At 36.0% G+C, this 14,949-nt stretch overlaps 1 protein-coding gene across 2 annotated transcripts in view; it reads right to left on the bottom strand.

Annotated features, from left to right (window-relative positions):
• NTNG1 (netrin G1) overlaps positions 1-13,832 on the bottom strand; it is a gene marked incomplete at both ends in the record, with an annotated part of 332,626 nt that extends 318,794 nt beyond the window's left edge. For both annotated transcript variants that reach the window (XM_079697497.1, XM_079697498.1), the window contains one exon: positions 13,587-13,832. In XM_079697497.1, coding sequence (XP_079553623.1) covers positions 13,587-13,832 — 246 coding nt within the window. The remainder of the gene's footprint in view (positions 1-13,586) is intronic.
• Positions 13,833-14,949: the final 1,117 nt, after the last annotated feature.

The following is a 14,949-nucleotide window of genomic DNA, read 5'->3' as shown; positions in this document are numbered from 1 at the left end:
CCTGGAAACCTCCTATCTAGAAAGGGCAACTGGCCTTTTCTTTGTAGTATGAAGCTACTCCTTTACTGTTGTTACTCCTAAAACAATCCCAATTCTCAACAAACAAACAAACAAGCAAATGAACAAAATGTGTACTAATCTACCTACACTATCAGCCTAAATGGAAACTTCTGGCTGTGGTTTTAATTGGAAATGGGACCTTTCCCTTGCTGTCCAAATTTATTACTGTTACACATCACCCTCAGTTTTTCATCTAGGAAACAAGCCATTCCGGTGATGGATGAGGCAATATTTATATATCATCTGCAAAGTAAGCAAGGAGATGTCCAGTTTAAAAGCACTATAAGGCTATTGTTACAGTCCAGTAATGAAGACAGTGATTTTGGGGAAAAAAATTACATACAGCTAAATACTAAAAATAATTTTTTAAACTGTGCTTTTTGTATAAGTTGTACAAATCAGAGTATACCTTTCAATTTAGGTGGAAGATGCCACTCTTAAAATTTGTGGCCTTCTGTATAAAAATCTAGTCAAAGAAGTTAGCTTATAGTTTGGCTCAATATTTATTTCTGTAAATTTTATGTTTCTTCCTATTGATCCATAATTATGAATATTTATTAGTGATACTCATACAATATCCAAGTGATTAACCATTAAATAATTTTTTAAAAGATGAGAGATTAAGAGTCATGGTACACAGAGTTCTATTAAAAATCCTGAGTGAATTATGGTGGCGACAATAGATCATTAAATCAAACTGTGAGTGTCCTGACATCTAAGGCAATAAGAGAAACATGATTTCTTAAACTTTTTTTTTTTTTTTTTTTTGCGGTACGCGGGCCTCTCACTGTTGTGGCCTCTCCCGTTGCAGAGCACAGGCTCCGGACGCGCAGGCTCAGCGGCCATGGCTCACGGGCCCAGCCGTTCCGCGGCATGTGGGATATTCCCGGACCGGGGCACGAACCCGTGTCCCCTGCATCGGCAGGTGGACTCTCAACCACTGCACCTCCAGGGAAGCCCTTAAACTTTTTTTTAATACACAATAAGAGGAAGCATATCAGTAAACAAGACAAAACAAAACTTAGGAGAATCCTTATAATCTGCTGGTAGGAATGTAAAGGGTACAACTATATTTGAAAATGCCATACTTTATAAACCAACAGATTGGCTACTGGGTGTATATCTTGGGAAAAACAAAACTCTTGTTCATATGCATCAAGATATGGGTACAAAAATTTTTTACTGTTGAGTGGCTTGTAATTATAGAAAACTAAAAAAAAAAGAACGTCCTAAATTACCATTAATGAAGAATGTATTTATACAATGGAATATATATTTTTTATATGGATGAATAAGATCATACAGATCAAATGGATAATTTACAAAAATATTGTTGAATAAAAAAGCAAGTTACAGAATAGATTTTTCAGGATGGTAACTTTTAAAAAGGCCCAAATCAAAACTATATATTGTTTATGAACATACAAACTTGGTATAAAAAATACTAAAAGATAAACCAGAAGAAAATATAGCAAATTTATGACAATGGTTCCCTCTGGGAGAGGGAAGCAAGAAATGGGTCAGGCCATGGAGACAAAGATGATTTCAACTTGGTCAGTAATGTTTCTTTTTTTTAAAGCTTAACAAAAACAATATGCTACCACCGTTAATTTTAAGTGGTAGTTGTACATGTATTTGTTATATTGTTTATGTACTTTAAATATTTTTTTAAAAACTGAAAAAAATTTTATGATACCTTCAAGATCAAGGACCTCCAAAGCAGCCTATATATCCCAAAGACCATGTATGTATTAGAGCAATAATCTTTGATATGCATATCATGATCAAATTAACATATCTGCTTTTAGCACTTCATTTATTCATTCAACAAATATTTATTGACCCCTACTATAGGCAGGTACAAGACAACGTTCTTGCTCTTTGGTGCTTGTATTGGGGAGGAGAAAAGAGATATAAATAAAGGAGTAGTATATAACATAATAAATATCAGGCAGTTATAACTGATATTCAGTCAGAAGGTACTCAGTAAAGTGTAACCATTGACATCTCTTCTGATTGGTCAGTGTTGGTGCTGCCCCAGTTGTTAATTAGTTTGAACATCAACCTGGTAATAAATTCAGTGAAGAAAAACTAAGCAGGCTCAGGATAAATGGATAAAGGGTGTGGAGGAGATGTGATTTTAGATAAGGTGGTCAGATGAGAAAGGTTTTTAAGCAGAGACCTAACAAAAGGCAGTAATGAGCTCTGGGAAGATATTGAGAACATGGGTCCAAACAAGGCAAGAATAAACTAAGTTTAATGAGGAACATCAAGAAGGCAGGTAGAGAGGACTGAGCAAGGTAGGAGTGATCAGAGCAGAGATCAGAGAGGTATTCAGGGACCAGATTACACAGGAGATTTCAGGAAGTGGTAATGGTTTAGATTTAATTCTCAGTGGGACACAAAATATATGAGAGGAAATTAAACAAGTTAAAGATCTGACAGATTTTTAAAATTTTATGTATGTATATTTACATAATATAATTACACTGTCTATATATATAATATATTTACATTATAATATTCACACATTATAAAGTTTTATATTATAATATTATAAAACATATGTGAATTTGATAATAGGGCAAATGTGGGAAGCAAGGAGACCAGTTAGGAGATACTGCAGGAGTGCAACCTAGAGATATAGCTGGTAGTTAGCAGTGGAGACGATGAAAAGTGGTCTGATTTGGGATATATTTTGAAGGTTTAGCTAACAGAATTGGTTGATATGTGTGGTGAGAGACATAAAGGAGTTAAGGAGGATTCCTAGATTTTTCGTCTTGAGCAACTAGATAAATATAAGCTGCCATTTATAGATATGGGAAAGACCAGAGTCAGAATAGATTTGGGAAGAAGAAATCAAGAGTTCTATAATAAACATGTGAAGTTTAAAATGCCTACTAGACATCCAAGTAGAGACTGCATGGAGGCAGTTGGCTATGTGATAACAGTTGTTATTGATAGTGTTAAAAAGAAATCAAAAGTATCACGCTAACTACTTTTCTCAACACTTCACCCACAAGAATATGATTTTGTTAACTAGCCAACAGTTGCTGACTTATTATTCTGGTTTTAGATGGTGAATACAATATGTACTCCGCTCTCTATGATTTTTAACAGCTTACTTCCATTTATATGAACACGTTAATGGAAATGAAAGCAGGAATGGAAACAAACACAGTTGATTGGTTCTCTTATCCCCGAATGAAGACACTCATCACATAACATGCATTTCCAACATTCCATACACTCTGTTTACAGAATCCAATTTTCTGAGGTTATCTGAAAGGCTTTTTAGATAACAAAATCATAGTATTGTAGCTCATAATCCAAATAATAAATGTGATTTTAAAAAGGTTTTTGTGATGGTTTTATTCCACAGACTACAAATAAAATTAGAGGGTAATTTATAGTATAGTTTAAAAGTAGGACATGCATGTCAGATTGCCTGGATTTATCCTATTTCCACTACTTAGTTGGAAAAGTTACTTAACCTCCTGCCTTAATTACTTCACCCATTAAATAAGGATAATGATAAGATTGAGGATTACATGAACTAACAAAGGCCAAGTGTTTAGTACAGTGCACGACACCAGGAAAGTTCTCAATAAATAACATTATTTGTAAAAATATTACACAAGTTCAATTTGACAAGGGTGCATTAAACAATACTATGTGCTTTACACTGTGTTAGGCACTGTTAAAGTGACCCCAGTGATGGCTAAATACAACATTATCCTGAGCCAGACAGTAGACACATTAGTGACAATGCTTCCTAACACCACATGTAAGATTAATTTTTCTAAATTTTGAAATCAAAATCCATGTGGCATGGTCCAGGCATCACAACCAACCTCAGAGTGGCCACCAGCTCATTTTCTTTGTCATGCACACATCCTCTTCTGCAATTTGTACTGACCACATATATTGGATTCTCCTCTCCCTTGAGAGAGGGTTGCTTGGAAGTATATTTGATATCTTCATTTTATCATTTCCAAGAAGGAAAGAGAGCAACAGAAAACAAACAAAAAGTTATATGTAATGGTGAAAAAGCATTGTTCAGACATGACTTGATGATAATGTCAGCTGCTGGACCTCTCAAAGGACATCAGCCCTCTGGAACAAAAGGGCTATTTCTTTGTGCTAAAACAGCATCCAGCTCAATTCTTCATTTAATATTTTAGAAGTCAGTTCCAAAGTAGGTCAAAAATTGAAAACCAATTTTGGTTTCTTCCTCAGCTCATGTCTCTAATTTTCATGGAACTGATACTATGAGAATCTATCTATCCCCAGAAAGATGAGAAAGAAACTTACAACCTGCCAATCTCAGTAAGTTCTTTTCCAGTATGATGCTGTGTGAAACAACTTTCATCCTTTCCCCCTTTTGTAAGGAAGGAAATTCTGAAATCTAAAAATGGCATATGAAAAGCTAGTCTGCCCATTGGTCTGGTGAATTAAAACCAAAGCAGATTTCACACCAGCCACTTTATACAAGGAATATGTTTCAGTATGCAACTGTCTCCAAAAAGACTGATTCTAAGGGAAAAGGAAGAACGCTTTACTGAGGGTAAATGACAACTTCTCAAAGTTTTTATATTAGAAACAAAAGACTTGAGGGGGCACTCAGATGAATATTTCCTAGCCCTGAGATGATGGCCCCCATGCCACCAAAACCCAGGGCAAGATTACGTAAAATTTCCACAAAATGAAGGGTGTGGAAAAGTCTCTGAAACAAGACCTATTCTTCTGGAAGAAAGGATACTCATTTTTTGAACTTGATCAACTGACAAACAATGGTGTCTGTTTAAAAGGCCCAAATATATATCTTTTAACTTAACTGTTGGCTTCAATAGAAAAGTTTAAAAAGGGGCAAAAAGTACAAAGGAGTAAAACTACTACAATTAGGAATAAGAAAATTTAAATGGCCAAGAAACATATTTAAAAACTCAATCTTTTCAATAAGCAAATAAATACATCTTTAAAAATGAAATGTCATTTTCCCCTTCCAATATGTTTGTATATCAATGTCAAAGTTTAAAAATTATTATCTTAGCAGAAAAGGTGGTGGGAATAAGAATAATTTCATCAATATCCTTTTTGGTAAACTACATAATTTATCTGCTAAGGCCCTATATCAGAAGAAAATTTAAGAGTATACTGTCCAGGGGCTTCCCTGGTGGCACAGAGGTTAAGAATCTGCCTGCCAATGCAGGGGCCAAGGGTTCGAGCCCTGGTTTGGGAAGATCCCACATGCCGAGGAGCAACTAAGCCCGTGCACCACAACTACTGAGCCTGCGCTCTAGAACCCGTGAGCCACAACTACTGAAGCCCGCGTGCCCAGATCCCATGCTCCACAACAAGAGAAGCCACTGCAATGAGAAGCCCGTGCACCGCAACAAAGAGTAGCCCTGGCTCGCCGCAACTAGAAAAAGCCCGCACGCAGCAACAAGGACCCAATGCGGCAATCAATCAATCAATCAATCAATTTTTAAGAAAAGAATATAATGCCCAGTATTGATGAGGATCTAGCTACTAGGGCATTTCATAAAATACTGGAGGAAGTATAGATAAACTATCTTTCTGATGGACAGTTTGACACCAGTTAAGAGCCTTAAAGTATAAAAACCAAACAACCTAAATGTCTATAAATAGAAGATTGATTAAAGAAATATCCATAGGGTAGAATACTACAAAGTAGTATATCTCAAAAATATAATGTTAAATTTAAAAGAAAGAAGCTATATAATAATGCGTACACTATTTTTCCATTTATGCAAGGTTCAAAAACAATGCTACTTATAATTTGTACACAACCATCAATATGTAATTTTCAATTATTTGTTAAAGAAGAAAAAGGAATATAAAGGAAACAAATATCAGAGGGCATAGCACATATAAAAGGGTAAGGACTGTTCTGCAACACTTTTGTTTTGGTTGTGTGTGTGTGGATAAGTGTGTGTTTACTGTGTTCCAATATAAAATGTATTTCTCACTGTGGATCAACTTAAAGCAAGTTCTAAAGCCACAGGTATAGTCGACAAGGTGTAAGTTGCTCATCTTCAGCTTGTTGCTTCCAAAGAGGTCTCCTGACTTTGCTCTCTACCGTGTGGCAGAAGCTGTCTTCCTTCTGCCTCCAGAAGCTCTCTCAAGTCCAGACAAAAGAGAACAAGGCCCACTGATAGGGGGCCTGCCTAAGTCCTACATCTTGGTTTAAGTCCAACACCTCTTTCCCCAAGATTCACACAGAGAATGCCCCTTCCATTCAGTAGGATTCCACCCTTGAGAGCAAAAGAATACAACCCAACTCTTTAGCCTCAACTAAAGTCAATATGATGAGCTCACCATCCTAAAAACATGTGCATTTAATATGGGAGGTTTGGAATATGGGAGAAGAAGGGTAGGTTTAATAAAGAAAACTATACTGATACATGTTCATCAAAGCATTATAACCAATAGAAAAAAAATGAAATGAAAATAACATCAAGTCATCAAGGTAGGAGCATAATTAAATAAAATATTATATATCCATATAATAGGATATTTATAGCTATCAAATCATACTCTCTAAGCACATATAAATGATCTAAGTAAATGATAAAGCTATAGTAGTAAATGAAAAAAGATGAAAAATTATATCTGATGATTCTATGATTCCAATTTTGTAAAACAAAATGTATATTATATTGGGTTGGCCAAAAAGACAAACTTTTTGGCCAACCCAATATTTAGGGAGAGAGACTTTTAAGAAATATGGCAAAATGATTTCAATGTTGAGTGTTAGGTTTTTCATCCTTTCCAAATTTTTTACTTGGAAAAATACTTTTTAAAAGATTCAATTAGAAATGGAAAAAAGAATCCTTCATACATACTTTCAGTGTTGAAACTCACAGTAGATTTTTCTCTCCTACCTCTCTTTTGAGAACATCATTATAAGCTGCCCAAATGGATTAGCTAAATTTTTCTAGTTGTCTCTTAGTTTACAGAGGGAAAAACCGGATACATGATAAAAGTCCTCGAGAAATAGAAAACATTCTAGAAAATCAAATACTATATTCAATCAACTGATCAATTAATCAGTTAAAAACATGTTATTATTTATTTGTTGCCTAGAAATATGATAAATGCTGTAAGGTAGAAAAGCAATATAATACATAGTTTCTGTTGAGCTCCTACTCTGTATCAGAGAGTACAGGAGGCTGACTCACATATTATCTCACTTAAAGGGTAGTGATCCAGACCAAGAGTCAGGATAAGGTAAACACATGAAACATATGTGTATGTGGGTACATAAATCAATAAGATGTAGTGACGTGCTGAATGGTACAGTAGAGTAGAGTAGATAGATAGGCATATATTTTAATCACATAGTTAAAAGGTCAAGAGAATGATAAGAGCTGAAATTGGCAGGAAGTATACAGAGAAACTAACTTGACACAGACCTTGAAGGATGGGTGGAATTGGGATAAGTGGAGACTATTCCAAGCAAGAGGAATGTCTTCTGCTTCTCCTGGTAGAGAAAAACATGAGATGAGGGACTTCTTGTGTGATGACACTAGTCATTAACATCAAAGGATCAAGACGCCAGACTAAGACCCACGCACAGTTCCAGAGCTAAGCAGAACAAACCCCACCACCACCACCAAAAGTTTATAGAATATGCCTGAGAGACCCAAAACAATCCAGAGAGACTATGGGTTTTTTAGGACACTAGTTCTTATATTTTCAAGTGATATTCCTCTAGAGCAGACAAGGCTACCTCTTCAGGAACTGAAGGAGGTAATTCAAAGTAGTCCACTACAAGGCAGTAATTATGTTGAAGTCTCATGTTTCACCTTTAAAATCTTGTATTTGTGCAGTCAGTAAAATGATGCTCCTAATCTTTGTGTGAAGTTGGAGCACCAGGTATATGAGCCATGCTTATCTTATGCAGCATACTTCAGCATCTCCTAAGTTAAGAAATACATATATATATATATATATATATATATATATATATATATATATATATGGGTCTAACTCATCAGGTTCTATGAATTTTTGCTCCTCTTCCATCTTGCCAGATATAAGGTGTCAATCTACCATTAACCAGGCCACTAGGCTGTCATTTAAATGCTGTGGGTCTATACGCTGCACCCAGCCTTTTTTCTTGTCTTCTTCAGACACAGTTTAACATCAGGCACTTGGCTACCAGACAATATTTTCCAAGTGGCTCTTTAATATGCAGCAAAATAATGTTTCACCTTTAAACTATGAGTGCTGGTCTTACCTCTACATCCTCGTCCCCATCCTCTGGCTACACACCACTTCGTATTAATTTTGCTTAGGACTCTTTTTTTACTTCCTTTTGGGGCAGGGACCATATGTTATTTGACTTTGATTCTCACCACCACCACCAGGTTTTGCACGTGCTATATGTACTGTTCACTTCGCATTGCATACAGTAGTCTATAGTAATATTTGTGCATTAGCTCAACAGAGACAAGAGTACTCGTGCACATAGAGAACACTGTCTGGGAACAATGAATGACATGAGGTGGTTTTAAGTTTGGTTAGCCCCACCATAATATTTATCAGCTCCCTCTCAAGGCCTCCTGCATAAACCATGCATGCTATGCCAATGCAGCCTCAACCCAAATCCAGTAGTCCCCTTCCAATGAGACTGCTAGTCTTAAATCCCTTGGAAATGCCATTGGGTCCTGATGGGAAGTAATGGGAAATAAGGTTGTAAACACTCAGATTTAAAAACCAGGTAGAGTACTTTAGACTTGATGCAATAGATAATAAGGAGCTACTATTGGCTCCTTAACAAGGGAATACTTGATATAGTGACATGAGAAAGATTGATCTCTGTGGAACTTAATTCACTGCAAACATAAATTAAACTTTTCTAAGAAGTAAGTCTAAATAATGAACTAAATAACAATGACATGTTAATAATTAAGGAACTGAAGATTTTTAAAAATTCCATTCTGGCATAATTAAGGGATAAATCAATTCAAATGAAAGATGTCACTGTTATTAAAACTTCATTAATTTATTAAATTATGTTTCACATGAAAAGAGTGCAGGATTATTTGATTATTATGTAAATCAATGTCATTTCCAGTTTTTGGAAAATTGATATTAATGCCTTGTCATTGAAAACGTAACTAAATTTATCAAATTAACTTCTCAAAAGCCACCTGATAGCCACCAGACTGCAACCTGAGCCGATGCCAAATCAGAAATGTAAGTTATAGATAGCCCTGAGACTATGTGTCACCACTCATTCATCCCACTGGGTTCCTTTAAAATTATAAAACATGAAGGCTTTGTACAACTTTTGTAAATTCCATTTGAACATAATGAAATATGCTCTATCCACAATGCTTACAGTAATTAAAAATGTTTTTCTTAATAGGAGTCTATCTGGAAATAACACAATATGGAATGTTCATTAATAGACCTGCTATGGTGCTTGAATAAATGCCTATCAAGAACACAGGCACACATTAGTAAATTTCCTAAAAAAAATCCATTTTCATTTCAAATTCTGACACTTTATTTAGAAAAATTATACCCTTTCTTTTAATTATTTCAGTAAACATAACTAGGGTATTGTTAACAACACCTCAGAGTACTTTATTTTCTCCATTTTTTAGTAATATGAGTCTACATGTAATTAAAGGCTGCTGCATTAATGATGTCAAAGGTCTCCAAGGGAAGCATTTAATGTCCACCTCAGAATATTATGTCAAAATTACATGCACAGAAGACTTTTTAATAATCTTTGTTTTCTAATTTAGATTTGATTGGCTCTGAAATCCATAGGTGCACTCCAGGGCTCACATTTCTACCGACATCAGCACTTCTGTGCCATAAATTGTACAAACGCCCATGATTTCTTCCGTCTGTAGGCTTCTTTTGAAAGCTTCTGTTTAACTTATCCAGAAAATTAGCTGCAGGCTGGAGATAATTGCAAATAATTTTGCCATTTTTAAGCCACTGGGGTGTTGCGTGGAGATATGACAGCTAAGTTTGTCTAAACACAAAGAACAAGTCATAACTTTGTGTTGTCACTTCAGCTTTACACACAGGTTCAGATCATCCTATTTGCTCTTTATGCAAATTGAAACAAATTGTAGTCACTAGATGACCTGTGTTTTCTGACAAAGCTGTGCTACCTGAAGCTTTTACATGGCTGAAGGAGGACATGATCTATACTAACATGTTATGTCAGCCTAAAAAAAATGCTTAACCCTCTTCTACCCTTCAGATTCTTCACCCTTAACAAAAACAGAGTTCTTTTAGCCATCGACAACTTACAAAGAATATATCAGATTAAATTAAAAAGAAAATGTATGGCCTCAATATACAAAATTCATGCATATATATGTATATGTGTATATCTATTTCTATTCCCCTATTTCACTATCAAAAGTAGAAATGGCAGAATCTCCCATAAAACTAATGTTTAAAATGCTGGTACTATTACTATACAAAAATTTAAAATCACTAGATATTAAAGAGTTATTAAGTAGGTTATCCAGGTTAATAAACAGAGATCTACTGTTAAATGGAATCATGTGGTCCTTTTCCCCTAAAATTTCACTCTAAAGTAAATGTAGCATTCATGGATGGTCACTGGCATATAATGATGGAGGCAATGCAAAAAGCAGCAATACAAACTCTCAATGCATTGCCAATGAACTTCAACTTTATATAAGATAAATTGGCTATGGGAATTATAGGGTATTTCTCTGACCAAATGTCCCCCCGGTGCTCAGAATTGCTGCAGTCACAGCTAATAAGGGTATCACTAGCTGAGCAGGTGATTACTGAAACCATTTTGCAGCAAACATTTACATATCAGGGCTAAGCAGTGATTGTGCTTATGTGGCAGCTGCCCTGATGTAATAGGCCATAACGACTCTGAGGGAGCAGGTATGGATGCGTGTGTCAAGGAGGGGAGAATGTGAAAGTCATAACACAAATGACTTTATGGATTCCCATTAGACCTCGGGCTAAGGAGCACCTAAACAGGTCTGATATGACAGCATCCTGAAACAGCTTTACAGCCTGTGTCAGGAAACCTTACACTAAAGAGTTTTATGGAAAATACAAAACTGCAGAGAGGAAGTGTTGCTATATTAGGTCACTATCTTTGACTTGGTATATAATATGCATACAAATAGTCTCAAACTATATATTTAAAGTATAGATTATTAAACCTGTTATGCCAATCAAATGTATATTAAGGAGTCCAAATTAAGCATAGATAGGTAACATCTCACAAACCTCACACTCTCCCATGGAAAACAATTCTGTCCAATGACAAACTTAAACCCACCAAGACTTCTGAATATCTGTATCACAGTAAGATGTAGCCTTTTAAAACACTGTCCTGTGGAGTTTCACATAAACGTGTAAAGTACACATACTACTGCACTTGGGAAAGCTGAGGGATATCATTTTCACTTTTTTCTCTTTTGGTCACTAACATCACTTAGCCAGTAAACTGGTAGAAATTGGCTTGTTAAAAGACCTTAGACCATGTCACTGTAAAAGTCAGGCGTGAGAAGTTCTATAATGCACCATTTCCCACTCAAGATGGGAGAAAAAGGCATGCTAAAGACACCAAGTAAACTCTTCAACACGACGGACAGGAGCAGTGCTGAGCAAGCATTCTCTTGCCAGAAGTTGACACCAGGGAAGCTGCACATTCAAATCACATGTTGAACACATCATACAGGGCCTATGCAAGTACAAACAGTACTGTGAAAAAGGATCTTTGCTATTTTACTTAGATCTGTAAATTATTAAACAATTCCAGAAGAGGCATATTGCTACAAGTGCATGCAAACCAATATGTAGAGTCAGAGTGTTCTTAATAATACGAAGATTTGGCCCAGAACTCATCCTCTGCTAAGGAGTTCTGGGCCAAACCTGTCACCTGAACAGCAATTTCACCCCAGATTTGCAATGAGATCTTAAGTTTGACCTTTTATGAGAGATTATTAAAAATCTTACATAAAGCCAAAAAATGTCCCTGCTCTTTTACAGATTTATTATAGTTTTCCTAAGGTGTTTGATTGAATAAACTCCTCTTCTGGAAGTCTCTGATTTCTAAAAGGCAACTTCTTTGCAAAGCACATATCTGCTACCCAGAGAGACGGTCCTCTCTTTGAAATATTTAGTCTTTCAGAGCACTTTAGTCATAGTGACACCTAATAGCTAAGCTCTTTTTCTCACTCTCCGCAAAATCAGGTTTAGACTATAATTCAAACCAGTCCCCAAAGGCACTTCTGAAAAATGGCAAGCCCTTAGCTTTTAGGTGAAAGCACTGTTTAGTGCTCAAAACTGTTTCCTGTTACAAAACCTTTTCTACAGTGCTAGGTCTAAGATGATCTTATGCTAATTTAACTCACTAGGGACTGTGAACAGATGCTACTTTGATTAATAGTTTTACTATCCTGAAAATGCCAGGCCAGGTTCAAGATAATAAAGTCAGGTAAGGATACTATTAAAATCTGCCATATGACTACATCTGTTACGTGGTGAAAAATGGGACCACAACATTTCCTGTATCAAATAAAGACCGCCTATAATAAAAAATAACCAACATAAACCAAATGAACACACTGTCTGAATTCTTTAGCACATTGATTTACATCATTTCAATCACCAAACTCTTTACTAATACCTTATGGGTATATTTTCAGCAACATCTCTAGTGAAAATTCAATTTGTCACTCCTGTGTTACCTTTTCACATCCCATTTACCTTTCCACTCAGAAAAAGACTTATGTATACTATGAAAACAACAAATTATCTAACTTTGCTTATCAAAAGGAGAGTATTTGAATTTGTATGCTCCATATCATTACTTTTTCAATAAACATGTTTTCCATATTCCAACCTTTTCTATGGAAAACCACAACCCTTGTAAACAAGAGTCTGCATAAGTTGACAAATAAGACTCTTCTGGAAAAGCTTCTCATGAGGCTTTAGCCTCTGTCTCCTCTTCTGCTTCCCTTCTCACTGGTCTCCTAACCAAGGATTTCCAAACCATAGCAGTTTCCTGATGAGGAAAACCAGGACATCTACTCTAGCCTTGAACTATGGAACATGGGACTAGCCTTAATTTAAATACGTATGTGAAGAAACCTTTGTGTTTTTAAAGTTGGTTTACCAATGGGTTTTATCCTTATGATATCACATATAGCCTAATCATATTCCCAATCTCCAATCTGAAATTTAAACTTCAGTGGACTTTTTTTTTTATAATTTATATTCAGTGCACTTGCCTCAGTGAAACCTTTGGTTTACAGGAAGGTAAGTTCCAGTGCATCAATCACACTGTGCAAACTGTAATTCCAGGTGGTGCAAGCCTCCACTGAGAATGAAGCTAGCCTGTTTAGCACAAATCTGCCACTTGCAGATTCAGCTCATTACCTGAGTTGAGTCTTTACACTTAACACATTTGTATGCATATACAACATGCCCGCACTTAACACGAAATATTCTATTCAAAAAGGTTGTCTCACCATTGCACAGAATGTCTCAGGAGGGTCTCCACAGGTAATGTCCGGAGGATCCAGTTTCACTTTCAGATATTTTGTCATGTCTGTAGATTCCGGCTGACAGGCCATATAATCCCAAACTTTCCCTTCTTCTGTGTAAATCTGAGTCTTACACACATCATAATGTCCCCATACCAAAGGGTAGGGCTGCATCACTGAGGACACTGTAACCCAAAGGGCATGAATTGACAGGAATCTTGACAAATACATCTCTAAATTCTTGGCAATCTTCGTGGTAACAAAAGCCGGGTTTGCTTATCTGTGGTCTCTATTTTACATATACGTGTACGTCTATACGTAGGTAGGTTTGTATATTTAACAAAAAAAAATAAAAGAGGATGAGACTTCAAAGTAGATTCCAAAACTAAAAGTGAAGGATTCGGATATTGCACGTGTTCAGGTATATTGGGGACTTTGGTGGAAACCTAGCATACTTGTGCATTAGGCATTAGCAACAACTTGCAGCTTTTTCATTGTCTTAGAACATATCTATTAGACTTGCGTCTAGTTGGGTTTTTGTAAAAGATGTCCAGCAGCAGATAATGATTTAGCAAAATGATGGCTCTCCTATTGTACATCCAATAACCCTGGGTGATCCTAGATGCTCACGGCTCATAAGGGTTGCTCAGGCGCACTGAGGTATCAGTATCTGAAGCAAAAGGATGAGTGTCTATAGCTCGGTGTCTGCTTCCCATCAATCATTCTTTTCTTCTGGCACCAACACCCTTTTAGAAACAATAAAAATAAGAGTTATTTTCCCACAATCAATGCATTACAAAATGTATGATATGTTGGCATTTGGGAGGTTTGATGCAATATGAAGCAAATTGGTGTAATATGGACAACCTTTGCTTTGCTAGAATAAGCAAACCACAGAAATCATTCACATTGGGGAGAATTTTGAAATGAAGGATTTAACACTTCCATAACAAAGACAGATGTTTGTGTTCCAGGTGAGTTACAGGTTTTTGCTTCAAAAATTATATTTCCATCTGACAAAACCGAGAGCAAGCAGCTAGATTTAAACATTTCTCAGATATTGCAGTGCTGGAAAATCTTCCAGGAGTACAATGGGGGAAATGAGCGCTTTTATGACAATGACAAAAAAGTGATAACTACTCCTATGCCTTTTGTCTCTTAGCAAAGAGACCCTAAAAATCTACAAATTCCTTGTACATTTCTTAGCTTTTGTTAACTGAAGTGAAAACTGGCATTGTTGGCATGAGGCTGTCCCTTTGGATTTGCTCATTATATTGGAAGAATTTAGCATCTTTGTTTAGTTGCATTTAGTGATAAAGATAACTTGGCTCCCTGAAAAAATAATCAA

The sequence above is a fragment of the Hyperoodon ampullatus genome, assembly GCF_949752795.1.
Source record: "Hyperoodon ampullatus genome assembly, chromosome: 2".
NCBI classification, from domain to species: domain Eukaryota; kingdom Metazoa; phylum Chordata; class Mammalia; order Artiodactyla; family Ziphiidae; genus Hyperoodon; species Hyperoodon ampullatus.
Note: the sequence above shows the minus strand (reverse complement) of the source record. Positions and strands in the feature narration are given on the sequence as shown.